The 18,575-nt window shown below is 25.2% G+C and overlaps 1 protein-coding gene across 1 annotated transcript; it reads left to right on the top strand.

Moving 5' to 3' along the window:
- Positions 1 to 234: 234 nt before the first annotated feature.
- On the top strand, positions 235 to 15,323 carry LOC129987980 (ADP-ribosylation factor-like protein 6-interacting protein 6). Its single transcript, XM_056096034.1, has 3 exons — positions 235 to 474; positions 4,212 to 4,344; positions 14,750 to 15,323. Exons 1-3 carry the CDS (start codon positions 363 to 365, stop codon positions 14,838 to 14,840), a joined length of 336 nt encoding a protein of 111 aa, XP_055952009.1. The 5' UTR covers positions 235 to 362; the 3' UTR covers positions 14,841 to 15,323.
- The last annotated feature ends 3,252 nt before the right edge of the window (positions 15,324 to 18,575 follow it).

Raw genomic sequence — 18,575 nt, 5'->3', positions numbered from 1 at the left:
ATAAATTTTCAAGACATATTATAGCTATTATATGATTATATATCTTTCTGTTTTAATCAAAATAAGTTTTAAAAAATTTATTTTGCACTAATACACTTTTAAGAAGAACTTGAATGGAGTTCAGAATCTACAATCTATGGTTGCATTACAGCTTGGAGTTCTGTTGCCACATTTTAAATATTTTTGATATCCGTTACGTTACTTATTTCTTTCTGCAATTATTTATCAGCCAGTTATCAGTAAGCTTTCTCCTGAGCGTGCGTTGTGTGTTTGTTTGTATTTCGCGGCATGTGCTAGCGGACTTTATTTTTCTTGATGAAATCATTTTGAATTTTAATCAAGTTTTGAATTAATTTGAAATCATGTCTTCGCGATTAAAAACATCAACTAAAAATGACTCAGAACGTTCACTAATCATTTTACCAGCTATTTTAGGCCTTATATCTCTGTTTATATTTTGGGAAATACTTCAAAGTAAAATTTTATTTTAATGGGAAATTTTATAAAACTGCATATTTATGTTTCCTATAGATTCCTTATCATATAGAAATTGATATCTTATGTAATTAATTATATAAATTTGAAATAACGTATTTTAGTTTAAAATGACGTAGATTTCATATATTTAAATGCATGTGAATTTCATTATAATGAAAATTTCTGCATTGTATTTTCGCATAAAGAATTTAATAATTCATTAAATTATAGAGCATAATTTTTTTTAGAAAAGGTGTCTACATATATATATGTATGTATAAATAAAAGTGAGTGTTTGTTTGAACACTTTTACGGATTCAAAAGAAATTTAAACTGATACATGAAAATAATCTTTCATGTTTCTCAACGCATGAAAAAGCTATTTTCATTATCAAAAGGCTGCTATGCTTTCTTCTTTGGGATAAAATGTAGCTAAATACTTTAAATTTGTCTGACAAAACTTTATAATGTTTCACGCAAAATATTTTTATGCGATCTTAACATTTCAAAAATTAGCCCTTCAATGACATTAATATTATTTTCTTTCAGTTATTTTTTAATGTAATTAATTTTCAAAAATAACTTTAAATTCAATTTGCAATAATTTTGTTTTTGTTGAAATATTTACTTTATTGTCAAATCAAAAATATATTTATATTCATTAAGTTGTTTATTTCAGATGTTTGTGCTTATTTTGTAGTATAAACATTTTTTAGTATGCGAGTGTAGTGATTTGTTTTTAATACTGCCTTTTCAAATTTTTACAATTTCCTCTATTGTTTGGCAGAGTTTCGTCTCATATTTTTCACTTTAAAATTTGTATTGCACCCGTCAAATCATGCATTTTTTTAAAAATTATTGTTTCTCAGTTTTTGCTCATTGAAAAAGATGGTTTTTTTTTTTTTCCTCTTTAATACATTCTTCAGCTTTAATTGAATTATTAGACTTTTTATCTCACTATCCTTAAAATCATCTTTTTTTAAAATGTGCCTATGGACACTTTCTTTCAGCTTTGCATATTTTAACTATCGATGTTCAGCCTTTCTTTGACTTTACAGTATCAAGAATTGGAGTACTCAAAATTGAAATCCTCCATTTTGATTATTGATTAAATGTTTAAGAAGATTTGAATATCACAACTCCTTAAACAATACAATATGACTGTAATTACAGATTACAAAATTTACTCAAAATCAAAAATATATTAAAAATGATATTTCATTGAGTTTGCATTGTATCTTGCTCCATGAAAATATACTTGAGTGTTATATGAATTTCATTATTATTGGAATTCAGATTTTAATTGCAATTGGTATTAAAATTTAATGTGTAATTAAATCGATTTAGTATCTAAATTCAAAGAGCCTTTTATTTTTAACCCTTGTTAGGTTTTTAGGTTAGTTTAAAAAAAATTGTTAATCTCTGAAGCTAAAATTTATTCTCATAATTAATTCAAAAATTTCATATTTCTTTCCAAGCCAAATATATTTGGCTAAACTTTGTAGTATCAATTACAAGTAATTTTTGTACAAATTAGCCAGATTGTATGAACAAGAAAGTTTAAACAAAAGTTTTTGAGCGGTGATGATTTTAGATATTGTTGTTTCGATTGTTCATTTTCACTGTCGACAACTAAAGTAACTGATGTAATCTGAAAATTGCCCAGTAGACCCATGATCTTAATGTTATCTCAAAGTCACCAAGTAAACCTCAGAATGAAAGTATGTTGATGAAATCTTAGCATGTTATATGCATAGATATTTCCTTATTTTAATAATCTTATGTCTGTTCTATTCATTGTACTTTGTTTTCTAATGGAGACCATTTCTATGACAACACACTGCTATTATATCCTGTTCATTTCTAAATTTAATGATATTGTTATTTTTTATTCATCCTTTAAATTATTTAGATATCAAACAGGATTATTTTTTAACTTTCAACAATGGAAGGAATTTACATAATTAAATATTTGATGAAGCACTGAAAACAGTTTGAATTTCTGAATTACAATATATTTTTGTTTTAATTAAAACTATTTTTAACAAATTGTTAAAATTCAAAAAAAGTTGCATGCCTATTAAATTCATATAATTATAAAGGTGATTTTTTTAAATTTTAAAAACATTACGAAAAACATTTTTGTGCAATAATATTTTCAGAAATTATCAAGAATTTGAAAAATTCAGCTTTATTTTTAATTAACTAAAATTCTAATTGAAATTTCAAAAAATCACTCTGAAGTATACATTCCCATCCTCCAAAGTATATATGTGCCAAATTCAGAAACTCTAGGTCAAATGGTAGGGCCTGTAGAACGCCAACACATACATATACATTGATCTTTATTCATAATAGAAATGGAACTTGGCAATTTTGGTGTTATTTGGAAGTTGATAAGCATATCTTGAGGCAATAATAATAATAATAAATAAATGCCTTATTTAATTGTTTTTAATTTGAGCTGTAAGTCTTGAAATCTGAAAAGGGCTTTATTTAAATATTTGTGACAGACAATGTAAACATTATCAAATAATAAGAATTAATTATATTTTTTTACTCATATAGCATAGAACATGGTTATATTGTGAATACATCATAATTTTGGGTTTACTGCTAAATTGTATATTATTTTTCGCATTTTAAATTATATATTAGCTGAATCATTATTTTCTTAATATTGATTTAAAATCAATATTTTCAATTTTTTTTCTTTATTTTTCTTTTGTGTATAGAATAATCTATTAATAATGTAATATAACATCCCCCCCCATTTAGATAATTAGCATCAAAATACAAGGAAAGGTTTTCCCCAAAATTTTGTTAAGAACTAAAGGTAAATCGAATTGGTTTTTCTTGAAATAATTAAAATTAAAGAATTATATTGATGCAGATCTTTTATTTTCAAGCATTATCAGCTAGTAGTTTTGCTTCAAGGTGAAATCTGAAGTACAGATTGCACTTGAAATTTATGGCCATTTTTAAGGCATTTATTTTATGTCTATGGAACTAAAAAAATATTAATCGGATCTAAGAAATGAAAATAAAAATTAATATTTAAAAAAAATTGTTGTAAAAAATTTGTTAATGTTCTTTTCATGCTTATATTATATAGTTATCAATTTGTCATTATTAAATTTTTTTTCTATATATAAAGTTATTTTCTGTTAGCTTCAATTTATAAAAAAATAAGTTATATTTTTGCTTGAATATATTCATTCTTCAAAAATTATAATTTTACAAAATATATAGTATGGAATTTTATTATAATATGAATAGTTAAACCTATATAAAGAGTAATCAAAATCGTTAAATTTTTAATTATAGCTAAGTATAAATTTTTAGAAGAATGAATTCTGATAATGTTTTCTTTTGCCTGTGTAATATTTATTTTGTTTCTCACCTAATTTTATTGTAATTTATAAATGTCTATATCTGTTAAAATATTGATGTTAAATTAGGTTGTACTTTTGATAATTCAGTTAGCTTTTAATTGTATATTTCTAATTTGATATATTATTCCAGAACTATTAAATTGATTGAAATAATAGAAAAATTAAGATAAGTCGATTTTGTTTGAAAATATTTCTTGTAATATATGTATTGCAAAACAATGAACTTAGTTATATGATTAATAATAATAGACATTTGTTTTATTATACTTAACAATTGGAATTATTTTAAATATGTTAAGAATCTTAATTTAAATTATATTAATATTAAACCTTTTGCAGGTCCATTAATTCAAATTCTAAAAAGTCTGGTTGGTGGCCTTTTGTTGGTGTATTTTTCATGGGAAATAATCTATTTTGACAGTCTAATGCCTGGAATCCAACCTGCTTCACCACTGTCACCATCTAACATTAAGTAAGTTTCATTTCTGGAATTTTATTTTTTCCTTTTTTAAAGAAAAGTTATCACTCAGACATTAGTCTTTAGATCAGGGATGGCAAACCAATGGCACGTGACAAAATATTTAGGGCACGCCACCGATCAAAACGGCTTGCATATGACTTCATTTGATAAACTGAATTTGTCCCATTTGTTGTTTGGGTGGAAATCGAAGAATTTGAAATGCAACTGATTAATTTCCAGTCTAGTTCAATGTGGATTCAAAAATTTATTGAAACCAGAAAAAAAGTTGGATTTGATTGAAACAGAAAGGTTAACAAGCAACATAAGTTAAAAATGCCAGTAATGAAATTTTGGAAACATTGAATTCGATTCAAACATTTAATTGTTTGAAGAAGCTGGCTCATTCTATTTTAAGCATATTTTCATCTGCGCCTGCGAGTCATTTTCAGAGAGGAATAACATTAAAGACTCACTTAGAAACCATTTGGCAGATGACTCCAATTCAGCGTGCATTCTGAACATCTTACAATCTTAATACAAATGATTTGCCATCTAATCTGCAACAACAGAAATCGCTTTCATGCTACTTTAATTTGAATTACATGTATAACTAAAACATTTACTACTATACTGTGTGAAATGTATTTTTTCGTAGTAGATAAAGAGTTTTGAGTTGTTAATATTTTGTTTTATTATCTTCCTAATAAACACAGGCCAAAATTATTTGATGGCACGTCTATACCTCATTAGTCATTTCTTTAGAAAAAAGGGCATGGTGATCCATAAAGGTTCGCCACCCCTTCTTTAGATAATCTATAGCTCATGCATATTGGTGTAACACATATTACAAATGTCCACAATAACATCAGTAAACTGTAATTATTTAGAATATCTAAAACTTTTAACTTGTTTTATATCCATTACTGCTAGGTCTGCAAAAAGTGAGTATACTGAAAAATATGAAACAAATTCTGTGATCTTAACAAAAGAGATTACTTTTCTGTTAGGAGTTATTGATATCTATGGGTAGAAAAGTTTGTCATATCATCAAACAACAACCAGCATTTTAAAATTCACCTAATGTTATTTTGTTTTTGGAACTGTTTATAAAATATCTGTTATAGTTTTAAATTTTTTTAAATGAATGAAATATCATATCTCTATTTGAAATATTGATTATCTCTGAACATTCTGTTATATTTTAAGAGCAAGTACTATAAAAAAATCATTTAAATTCATATAAAGGTAAAGCATGAAATCAATTTATTACATTATTAACAGATGCCGATAAAATAGGTTATCCCCCCCCCCATCTGTTTCTCTACCAATGATTACTTATAATGCACGTTGAAAGTAAATGATAAAATGTTTGAATTGCAGTTGTAGTGACAATAGTTTCTACTTGTTACATAGTTTTAAAACATAAATTTTATTAATACTCATGATGTTGTTTTTGATTTATTAAGGACCAGAATACTGTCCTTATATTATAATACTGTCAGTGCATTATCTCTAAAGCATTGAATAATAAAATAATTTCAAGCCAATTTTTAAAACTGCGTTATGTTAAAAAAATTTCAAATATAATCAATTTGACTTTTATTAAATAAAATTTGAATAATTGCATAAATTTTTATATTAATTTAGTTTTGAATTATAAGCAGAACATACTTCTGTGTAATAACATATTATCTTTACATTTCCTTATCCAGTGAAAGATGTTGTAAATGCATGATTAATTCCTTGATATTATGTATTCTGATTACAACAACATCAGCATGGCATAAAAACATTTTGCTTCACAATATTACTACTAATTAACATAATAAAAGCAATACAGTTATTCATACAAGCTAGTTAACTCATGTCTAACCCTTTGCATTCTAATGATTCATTGACTATACAAATTGTAATCTTAGATGCTATGTGGCTTTGAATTATTATATTTAAATTTCGATGTGGTTTGATGAATAATTATTGCATATGATTTAGAAATGGCACTAATTTACTATTAGATATTATTAAGCTGAATGGCATTCTATATTGTATCTTGAAAACATATTTTTGACTTTCTATCAGGTTTCTTTTTATGATTAGAATACTGTAGGTGCATAATCTGCAAAGTAAAATGTGTAAGGGTGAAAAATTTTGAAATCAGATATATTGTCATACCAATTAAAAAAAAAAAAAAGGAGCTTAAATTGGTGACTATTTTATGTATTTATAGTGCAATGTGCAATCTTATTTTCAGTCGTTATGTTGCAATAAGTTATTTGCTAAATGTTTGAAAGTACCAATTGATATCTTACTTAATAAATGTGCCTGAATCGTATCGAGCAATAATCCTGCAACTAACAGTAGAAAATTCTTGAGTATGTTATTATTTAAAGAAGAATTAGAAAGATTTTCTATTTTCATGAAGAAATATCTAGAAATTGTAAATTATTTATTTTTATAAGCCTACCAAAGCCCCAATCTGCAGTGAAATAAATACATGGATTACAATTTTAGTATTAATTAGGGGATTACACTCCCGGATCATTTCACATACCAACCTCCAAGTGTCTCGTGATTCTTTTGGGATCACTACATTTTTCCAGCTTGTTCCTTTAACTTGCCATATAGTTATGCATTTCTGCTAGTAATAAGAAATTTTAAATACATTATTTATTAAAAATTAAATCATCAATTTAAAATTTTCTGGTAATAGAAATATGTACAAATGCCAGAAAACAAAACTATATATAATTCTAAGAGGTTTAAAAATCAAAGTTTAATTGATCTCTTTTTTTCTTGTTTTGATAATATGTATTTCATCAAAATTAATCAACATAATCTTAATAACATTAAAATAATTGCCAAGACAACAAATGTTAATAAGATTAATATAATTGTATCTTATGTAAACCAAGTTTTATCACAGAAAGATATGATATTACTTTAAATTATTGGCAATAATGGTTTTCTAAGTGGCAAAATTAAGTAGCAATGCTTTTATAATTCAGACATTTCACTCCATGCATAGAAATCATATATTCTTTTATTTCATTCATCCTAAGATCTTTCATTTCTAAGATCATCTTTTGATACAATAAAATAATCTATATCTTCTCATGAATGATTTTTTAAATTTAGCCCTTTGATTTATAATCAAAATTGCTAAAATTATATATATATATATATATATATATATATTATTCAATTCCATAAAATAGCATAAGAATAGCTCCAAAAATAGTGTTAAAGTGAGTTTCCTACAATTTTTAGTATATAAACCATCCAAATGTGTGAACTGTTGCCAAATAACAATTAATAAATTTCATTTGATTTTTTATCCACACAAGTATTTTATATAATAGATAATATCTTTGTTTCATGCCATGATTAATATGCTTTACATTAGAATATGATATTTTAGAAGGCTGAGTTTGGGAAAGATAGAGGTAGTTAAAAATTTTCACTTATTCTACACAAGTGTAGATAAAATATTTCTCATAGGATGTGTTAAGTATTTTTAATAATTAATAATTTACTTATTAATATGAAAACATAAATTGAAAATTATTATTCTTAGGATATATTTACTTAATCATCATCTGCAACCTTTATTTGCCATCATTCTGTATTTTCTAAATATTCAAAATTACTATAGAATAACAAAGAGCTTTAAAGTTATATGTTTGCTTAAATGCTCATTATTTTTTATTCTTCATTTTTTTAAATCAAATTTATTACGAATGCAGAAATATTTCATAGATTGTAATTGTGACCTATCATAAATTTTGTGAATGTAGCAATTGGCCATTCATTATTCTACATAAAAGTTTTAATCAAAATACAGCACTATAAAAATATTCTTATATATTTATTGTTGCACATATTTAAATTTTCAAATCTAAAGTACTTTATGATTTATGATTTGTAACTTTTTCAATGAATATTAGAGTAAAATTATTTATTTATTTATTTTTGAAAAAAAAAAAAAGAATTATTTTTATCTTATCTGTAAGAATTGATTTCAAGCCATGTTTGAAAACTATATACAACTTGTGTTCTATTTAGTACTGTACATATTCATTCATGTTTGAGAGACATACTACAAGAGAAAATATTAACAATTTAAATGTAAAAGTTTAGAAATGATGTTTACAAAATATGAATTGAGAAATAATTTTGCAATCAGAATTGCTGACTCCATAATAAACTATATCCCCGTTATACATTTAATTTTTAAGTTCAATGTAGGTAAACTTATTTGTATCAGTGTTTGTGTATGATAATAAATACTGATACCTTTCAGATTTTCTTATGGGAAGCAACCGAGATATATATTTAAGATAGTTACATTATGTTTATTGGAACTAGGATTCCAAGTAAAACTATGGGCCACTATATAATTTAAGTATCTTTTCTTGGATTATTATTATAATTAATATGTGACATCTCAGATTGATTGCACATAAAAAATTCTCAATGGCATCTTTGCTTGTCAATGTTGTATTACTTTCTTTTATGCAACTTAAAATTATTGATAAATCCTCATGATAATAAAGGTATTCTACCTTAAATAAAGTTTCATTGTAAAATTTGAAGCAAATTTTGAAAATTAAATTTTGATTATTTTTTTAAATATAGTTTGATCATATTCAAAATGGCTGAATATAATGATCCAACATTAAGCTTTTTTCGGTGGTGTTAGTTTGAGTGAAAAATTTTTATAGTGATTATTCTCATTTTCTTGTTATAAATATAAATCTTAATTCATCATAATTTCTCATTAAAACCTTTGAATTTTCGATAGAAATTGTATTGTTTGTGTCTGATTAGAAAGCTTCTGTTATAGATAGTTATGAGACATTTAAAAGCTATTAGACACAATGCAACGGTGAACACATTATAAGCATTTAGAATATAAACAAACTGCATTACAGTTATAGGCAAGCTAAGATTGCAATCCACTTTATGATGAGCCCCAATGATTTTGCTTATATTGCAGAAATATTAAATCACTTTGAATTAAAGTGCTTTATATACATCATGTCCAAAAAAAAATAATAATATTCCGATATATTATTGTGGTTACATTTACAAATTTTGGATCTATCAATTTTTTTTAAGTTATATAGTGCCATGTTCCCAAAATAAAGTGCATTTATTTATTTTTTATTGATAATTAACAGAGATAAAAATTACAATTTCTGACCATCAGTATAATAGTATTACTATATTCTGATCTGCTTCAAGACTGTAGTTTTTTTTTTTTTTTTTTTATCTTGAACTGCTTGAAATTTTTCATCTTTCATGTCATATTTTAGAGTGATGTTAAATTTGAATGTTGATGATATTGTCAATTTTTGACATGTGGTTCTGGACCTATTGGAGAAATTATTTATTTTGAAATTTTTAATAATTTTTTTCAGATATAGTCAATTCTATATAACTGGGGCTAAAATTTTTGACTTATTTAAGCAAATTCCATATAAAACTAACCAGTAAAAATTCTTCCTTATTATTTTAAAATCACTGAATTTAATATATTGCATGAAAATATGATGATATCTGAGCCTTGTTCATCTTGTGATTTAGTGCTTTGTTGACTTTAGGGTTCTTCCCACTGCAATACTGTATAAGAGATACTATAATGAAAAATAGACATTATTGTCCCTACTGTAAAGGCCTATTCCTTCCTAGGTTAATATGCTTCTAATAAGATGCAGTGCATTTTGACGCATCAGATATTTCAATGAGCTTATGATAGTTTGTAAGAAATGACTGATTTCTTAATCTTATGCAGATGAACAATTTTGATTGAAATTGTAATAATTTTTTTTTTGAAAGAAAAAAATTTAAATTTAATAAAAATTAATTCTCTATGCATTTTAAAGGTAAAGCAGTGTTTTCGTTATAGTAGACTGGCCTTGCTTGTTTTTCTTCGATGGATTATTTAAAGTGATTGACTAACAGAGTTAGATAAAAGTTGAGAATTTATAGAAACATAATCATGTACCCATATAGTAGCATCAATTTAAGTTGATCTAAAAATCTGAGAGATTTTATTTGAAATAGCTGCAACTATACTCCTTTCAGTTTTTTCCCAGATAAGCTATTAAATTATGCATTTGTTAGACTAAATAAGTGGAAATTGCACCAGAAGTTATTGATGTGGCACAAAATAGCATATAGCATATCATATTAATGTCATATTATGATAAACAGTAAATTAAAAGATACATATTCCATCTTCAAATATCAAACTCCATATCTTTGTATTTAATTAATAATCAATGAAGTATATAATATTTATTTGAAATAATAATGCTTACAAGATTTACTTTTATAGAATTTACATTAATCATTTATATCTATTTTATTTCTAATTATTTAATTTGCATATTTAATATAGATATATATTGCATGCTTTAAAAATATTTTAGTAAATGATAAAAATATTCTAATTTTATTTACATATACCTTCAAAATCAAATATATACTACTTGTTTGTAAATTTAATCTAACTAGAAATAATTCAATCTTGTAGCATGTTTGTAACCATTTATATTAAAATATATGCAAATAATGTTGTTAAGATTTGTAGCTTGATTTTCTTACAATTTCAAATATTTTTATGCTTTCATTTATAATTTATCTTTTTTCTTTGAATATATTATATGAAATATTAGCCTACTTTATTTTAGTTTCAATGAAATACATTTATACATTATACATTAGAAATACTTTTGCAAGAAATTAAAAAAAAAATAATTTTTTATTGTTATAAGTTCTTTTATTAGAGCATTTAAATTTATTTTCAATACTAAATCATTCTAACTCTATAGGTATTCTCTCAACCCAGTAGTTTTTAAAATTTCAGCTACTAATAATATGCTTTCAACATTACGCAAAACTTATTAGTAGAAACAAAAACTTAATTACCTATAATATATTAAATTAAAAAGGAAGGAAGATTTTTTTCTGAAGGAAGACTTTAAAAATTTAACTTTTCAAATGTGACTAATTTGATCCAGAGATGTGTAATTATGAGTAGATTGACTGTTAGTAAAATATTAATAGTTGTACTATTATTCATTGACTATAAAATTTAAATGGAAGTCATAGCAAATAATAATTGGAGTTGATCATGTATAAAATTCTAGAACCATCCATGTTAAGGGGAATAACACATTTTCTAAGCACCCGATTCGTATAAAAAGATCTGCATGAATTCAAATAAATTTTATTTTAGATTAAACATTTTATTACTCAAAATCTTGATTATAAGTGTTTATAACGGAAGTGTATTAATTACTTTTAAATGCATTATATTTTGAACTGTGTAGATTGGAGTAATGATGCACAACAGACTTTTTTTTGTTACTGGCAATTTGAGTTTATGACTATAATCTCTGACTATGACTTGATCTCAGACTTCAGTGTGGACTTACAAGTTAAGATCTCTCTAAACTTGTCTTCTTTGCATGCAGAAGTTATTTAAAATAGTAATGAAATGCATTTCAGAATCAGTTTACAGATGCTTATTAATACTTTAAGTATCAGGCTTTAAGTTGATCAATAGCATGAAATCTGATAGTATGGCCTTTCCATTTAGCCCATGCTATCAAATTTCATCAATTTGCTGGTGGCTTATGAGGTATGCATTAAGATTGAATGTGTTACTTCTGATATGTTTATGTGTATTTATCTGTAGTTATACTTAGTTATTCTTTAAAATGCTTTGTCTTTAATCATTTGACTATGGTTTGTGTTTCTGTGCAATTTAATAATTAAAGAAAAGTTGTTTTTTTTTTTAAACTTTTTTTAGCATAACAAATATTTTAAATAAAAATTTTTTAACAATGCCCAAATAAATTTTTTTAATTGAGAATAATTTGTAAAATTATATATGTCTTAAGTCAACAATGACTGACTTGGTCTGTTTATATTATTAATCTCTGATAACTGATGTGATCTGAAATGAAAATACAGTGCCATTTGCCAATGATTATTTTGATTTAAACAAAAGATATGCTGTCAGTCATCAGTAACTGATATGGTGCAAACAGAAAACATAATATGAATCTCTGGTAATTGACATGGCATTTAGCATATTAATCATATTTTGTTACTGCTTAAAAAAATACATTTTTATTAATTGCTTTATAGATAAGCCATGACTATGAATGATAGGATTTCAAAAATTGAAAGAGTTAAGGAAAATAATGCTAAATTTATTGAATTCTGAGCTTGTTTCAATTTTATTCCATTAAGCATTATAATTTTTTTTTTTTTTTTTTTTTGTACAAAAACCTCTTTCTTTAGGAAAATTTATTCATTAGCATTAATGAATTGCAATGTATCATTTATTTTATATTGATTCCTTGGGTTATATTTTTATAAACAATATATATATATGTGTCATGTTATCACTGAATTTAATTTAAATCTTAATTAATTTCCTAATTTTTATCTTAAATTAGTCAATATTATTTTATTTCAAAGTTTTCTCTTATTCCAAACCCCATTTTTAAAAAAATTTAATTATTGTCTATATGCATTCTGCAAATTGATGTTTCTTCATTTCCCATGTCATGAGCAAAGGGACTAAAAATCCTAAGTCAACCCTTGTTCAAAGAAATCTCTATCAGAATCTCGTAATAAAACCCATTGAGGGAAATATTCTGACATTTTTGTTCTTGTCTTCTGCTGCAAATGAATACATGGCACCTTTGTTCCTGCATAAAAGTTATGCCTCTCATTAAATTGAAGTTCTTCCAAAACGTCTCTTCCTTTCTTCCACATAATCGCTAAAATTATATAATAGTTAAGACAAATATTGTATTGCATTCATTAATTAACAAATACATAACTTTAATGAATGAATTAAGATGGAGCAAAGTTAAATTGAGAAAAAGTATTTAGAAGACAGTGATTTGCAAACTGAGTTTAGTAGACTGTCTAATCCAATACTCATTATTTTCTACTATCCAATGTGCCTGTAAAACATGCTATTTGGTGATGAACCTTTCCTTCCTGTTTAAACTTTCAGTGTTCTTTCATTTTTGTACATGATTTATCTGTTTAATATGCTCATTTTCAAACCTTAATTTAATATTTTTCTCCTTAACACATTGTTGGCTTGTTCCTCTTGTATAGGAAAATATATCATATAATTCGATTGTGCCTGTGATTTTCTAGAGTGTAGAAACTCTACAATCTGTAAGTGATCCAGTCTCATATGTGTTAAATTAGAAAAAGTTAACTGTATTTTGTAATCATGACATGAGCTATACCAAATTGATTTCTCTAGCATTTTATGCATGATTTATTAGCATTTTATGATGATAAAATGACTATTCCTTATACTATCATCAACAAATGCTGCATTCTTAATAAACATTATTAATTCTACATTATTAATCAACAAATGCTACATTACTATTCAGTTATGAAATTATCATGCTTTATATGCAATGTAATTTGTGTCCATCATGTCAGTTATATTTAATTGCTTTAATAAAGATTTTTTAAAAAAATTTTATTGGAATAAAAGATATATGCATTTCAATTCTTAAATGTTGTGCATTATTATGCCTTCTTATTTTTATATGCTTGATGTTAGCTGTTTTTGGTAATTAGACGACTTGTCCCAAATATTGTTTTTCTTTCATTTCAATTAAATATGCATAACTTGATGTTCATGATTCTCTCAACAAATTACTTTTTATCATCAGTTTGTGACAGATATTAAACTCATGTTATTTTATTAGTTTTACATTTGTTCTCTTTATTGTATACATGTACCTTCAGAATGGAGTCAAGTCTCATGATTACCATTACAAATTTAAGAGTCTTTGTAACTTTCTTTTCCTTAGTTTTCAAAATTGGAGGAAAATTGTGCAATTAAATATTTGGTGAAATTATGATAACAGTTTGATTTCTAAATAATAATAAAATTTATTATTGAAAATTTTGGGAATGACAATTTTTTAGCTATCGCAATTTAGCTGTTTTTAGAAGGGAAGGGGAAAAAAAAAAAAAAAAAAAAAAAAACGCCAGTTAAAATGGTATCTGTAGGAAGACAATTTTTAAGATGTATAGCAATCAATTTCTTGTGTTAATATTTTTAGGAGTTATTGCAGAAAAATATTAAAACTTCGTTTCATTTTTAATTAGTTAAAATTTTAAAGAAATAATTTCTCTACAGAGCACATTCCCCTCTAAAGTATATTTGGTAGCTTTGTATAAATAATAAAATCTGTATAATCTCTGTATAAATCTGTTAATCCTGTAAAGCAATAACATTCACATTATCCCTCCTTTTTAATAGAAACATCATTTATTTTGTTGTTATATTTTGGAGGAGTGGAACATTTTCTTCTTTTATAAAAGTGTATATTACATATATATTTTTATTTTCCAGGAGTGTTTCCGGCCATACCTTACATCTGAATTATGCCTTAGCTCTCATAAATGGTGCCTTTTTTGCACTTTTCATTAATTGGTGGATGTAATCTTCACTTAAACATAATCTGTTGGACTTTTACCAAAGTTTGAAGTAGTATTTTTCTATATTGATTAGTCAACTTTTTTGTACAGAATGTGATTAGTATATTCCAAAGCACGTTTTTCTTTTATTATTTCTGTTGAATGTTTATAAATGTAGGGGAATGTTTCAACATATCATTATCAATTTTATATTAAAAATCAAAACATAAATTTTAAACATAATTAGATTAAAGAAAATCACATTATGTTTAATGATTATGTTTATAGCTATGTTAATCAATTGATTTCTGAATCGTATTGAATTTTTTGTATTATATCTGTGTTTTGTTATTGTTTATGTCGAGTTTTGATGATGAAAAATCATTAATTATATTTTCATATATATTGTGTGTTTCGAATAATATGATAGTATCTGCCTTATGCATGTATTGTTGAAAGTTTTGATCTTGGTATATTTTTGTACATTTTAATAAAGTTGTAAATGACATAATTCTTGTGATTTTTTTTTATTTAAATGTTGATTAATTTTTGAAAAGTTGTTCTACCTCAGTGCTTCTTAAACTGCAGGTCGTATATAAGGATAGTAGTGTTGTGAGAATACTACTTCAACAGTTACAAATGTTGAATGAATATTATAAATGATGATCAACCACCTCACAGAAGATATTTTATAAATTGCATTTTATTTCAATTCAATCTTTGAATTGTAGTTTAAAATACATAATTTCCTGAATAACGTATTTTAAAGTCTGAATTTGTGCTATACGTTAAATATATGCTTATTGTGTTAACTGAACCTTCCTAATGGAATTTAGTCTTAAGAACCATAATGCTATTAAAAATGTAAATTACTGGTCATATCTTTTTTTAATTGCATGTTTTCTTTTACAGTACTGTTTTTTTATTCCTAATATGAACTGTCCAGATATTAACGTCATATTTTCTTGGCTTTTAAGAACGGAAGAAAATTATTTATGAAATAATGAGACAGGTTTTAATTTCATTATAACCTACATTGTTATTGAAAATCATGAAAACAATTTTCTTTTTAACTATCAACATTCAGGGGGATATTACCAATAACTGAATTGATCTCAGTAATAAAACAATCATTTTGAATTTTAAAATGTTGTAAAAATCATTTTTGTGTTTAATATTTTTTGAAGCTATTGTGATTTCTTTTATTAATGAATATTTTTCAAATTAAAAAAAATATTTCTAAAATGCAGATTTTGGGTCTATAAGCTTGGAACATTAATTTTAGGAAATAATCAATTTAATCGCATAACGGAGTTTTAATAATTTTATATTTTATTGTAACTCAAGGAATTCTTTCCTCCAACAAACCACTCACCTGAGTCAATATGGGCACACTAATGAACACTGATACCTGTAAAAATATAACTTAATTTTTATTATACATTAAAAGGAACTATTAAATATCAAAGACATATATTGTAAATATTTTCATTTCAAGTTTGTGCCCTATCAATAATTTGTTAATTTTTTCTTATATCTGCAATAAATTTGCATACATATAAAGAATTTATCTAGCAATGAACAAAATCAGCATTTCAGTAATGATGTGACACTTTATTTATTGCACATAATTAGTCGTCTAATTATTATATCTCACTGTAGTAAAGTATTATTATGATCTATGTTCTAATAATTTCATAATTTAGGACAATTGTGTAGAATCTAATTCTGTGGTCTTCACAATTTAGCTTAATCAACATTTACAAATGAGATATATCTATTGGAAGGGATTCCAAATCTTACTATTTTTGTGACCCAAATCATGGAATAAAAGAAGTATTTAATACTATTAGCTTCATCTGAACCATTGGCATCAGCAATCTTTCTATTCTGGCTTCTCATCTTTGAATTTTCATACTCTTGTCACTCTGTGAGCTTTTTAGTGGAAGTTACTAACCTGTAATAGCATGTCTGTTCAGATTTTATTCATGTTGCAGTTTGGGAAGTGAGGGGGGGATTAGTAGAAATTCATATTCTCTGATTATTTCACCTCCCTGCTCCAGCTTTTCAGACCTTGGCATAATCGTCCAGTAAAAGTAACAAATCAACTGGGTTGCAGGGATTGTTTCTTCTCTTTGAGTAACGCATCATCACACACCCTAACTGCTTAATTTATAACATTTCTCAATGCAATATCTCTCCATTGTCTGAGCTTAAATTATCGTTTTTAGCAATGCCATCAATCTTTCTTGTTAGTACAGTGATCCAAAAATTTCACACACAGCTAAATACATTAAGCTTTGTACATTTCCCTCACGTTAACCTTTTTTTTTTTTTTCAAATATTTTTAAAAATTATCAAATAAAATCAACAAATTTCAATTTTTGAATGAAATTCAATTTTTTTATAATGAATTAAGGAAACAAGGGCAGAGCAAATATTTATTTTATTTAAGTTTAACCTTTCCAATACAGCATTATCATATATTCATCAAAATTTATTTGTTGCAAATGTAGTAACTTATGGATAAACTCTCTGCCTTTGGTGACCAGTTTGTTCGCCTAGATTAAGCTGTCAAATTATTAATATGGATGCATTTATTTAAAAAAGAAACATTTAATTTTGTAATTTGATAGGACTAAAACACGTGAATACGATTAAAACATTTTACTGCAAATAACAAAGTGTAATGTTAAATAAAAGCAGAAGATTAAATGATTGACAAAAGTATGTGCTTGAATCTTTTGATGGAGAATTTGAATCACATAAAAACATTGTTTCAGATACTGTAACGAATTGAAGTAAAAATATTTTTAAAGCTAAATGAAAAATTGTACAAAAATAAAATCAATATAATTAAAAAGGTATTTTTTTTAGTCTTAGTATAATACGAAAAATATTTTTATGAAATAATTGTTCTAAAAGATATGAGTATTGATTTCCTTCAGCAAGTCATAATGATTATGGCTAATATATGAGGGCCAAAACTGAAACATTTTGGAGCAATTTCATGGTGTATTTTATTTTCACTATTTTTTATTGTAACTTTAAAAGCCTTCTTGGTATATACCTAGGAGTGCAGACTTTTAGATAGTTTTTGGATGATTGGTACGCTTTCGGCATGCTTGGCAAATAACAGTAGATTAATCTTAAATCTTACCACGACTGTTTATCTGGCAGCAGTTAACCAGTTTTAACGTTCAACCAATTTTAACACTTGGTTGAACTTTTTGATTAAAGCTTATTTCTTTTATATCTTCTTTCCTCTGACTGAATGTCCTCTTTGATGACATGACTCATTATCTCTGGAACACTTTTAATAATATTTTGCAGCTCTATTGATTAGCTAAGTGAAGGATATGATTCAATACTGCTGTGAAAATATTCAATGACTGAAGTAGTCTGAAATTCATATGATGTTTTGTTTGTATTTTGCTGTTGGTTTTCAACAGTTTGTAATAAGCTCGATTTCTGTACCATGTACATTAGCATTATATATATATATATATATATATATATATATATATATATATATATATATATATATATATATATATATATATATAAATACTGTAAGGAGCATAATCAAATTATGGACAATCTATACTGAATGAGCAAGTTTTTGGTATGACTTACAAACATTTTTCTGCATTCTAAATATTTTATCAAAATCATGTTTTTAATTTTTCAGTTCATTGATTGATAAAAACCTTGACCTTCATTGACCTTAATAAAAACATAAATTATTGGCATTCATTGTG

Source organism: Argiope bruennichi, chromosome 10, assembly GCF_947563725.1.
Source record: "Argiope bruennichi chromosome 10, qqArgBrue1.1, whole genome shotgun sequence".
Classification (NCBI taxonomy): Eukaryota; Metazoa; Arthropoda; class Arachnida; order Araneae; family Araneidae; genus Argiope; species Argiope bruennichi.
Note: the sequence above shows the minus strand (reverse complement) of the source record. Positions and strands in the feature narration are given on the sequence as shown.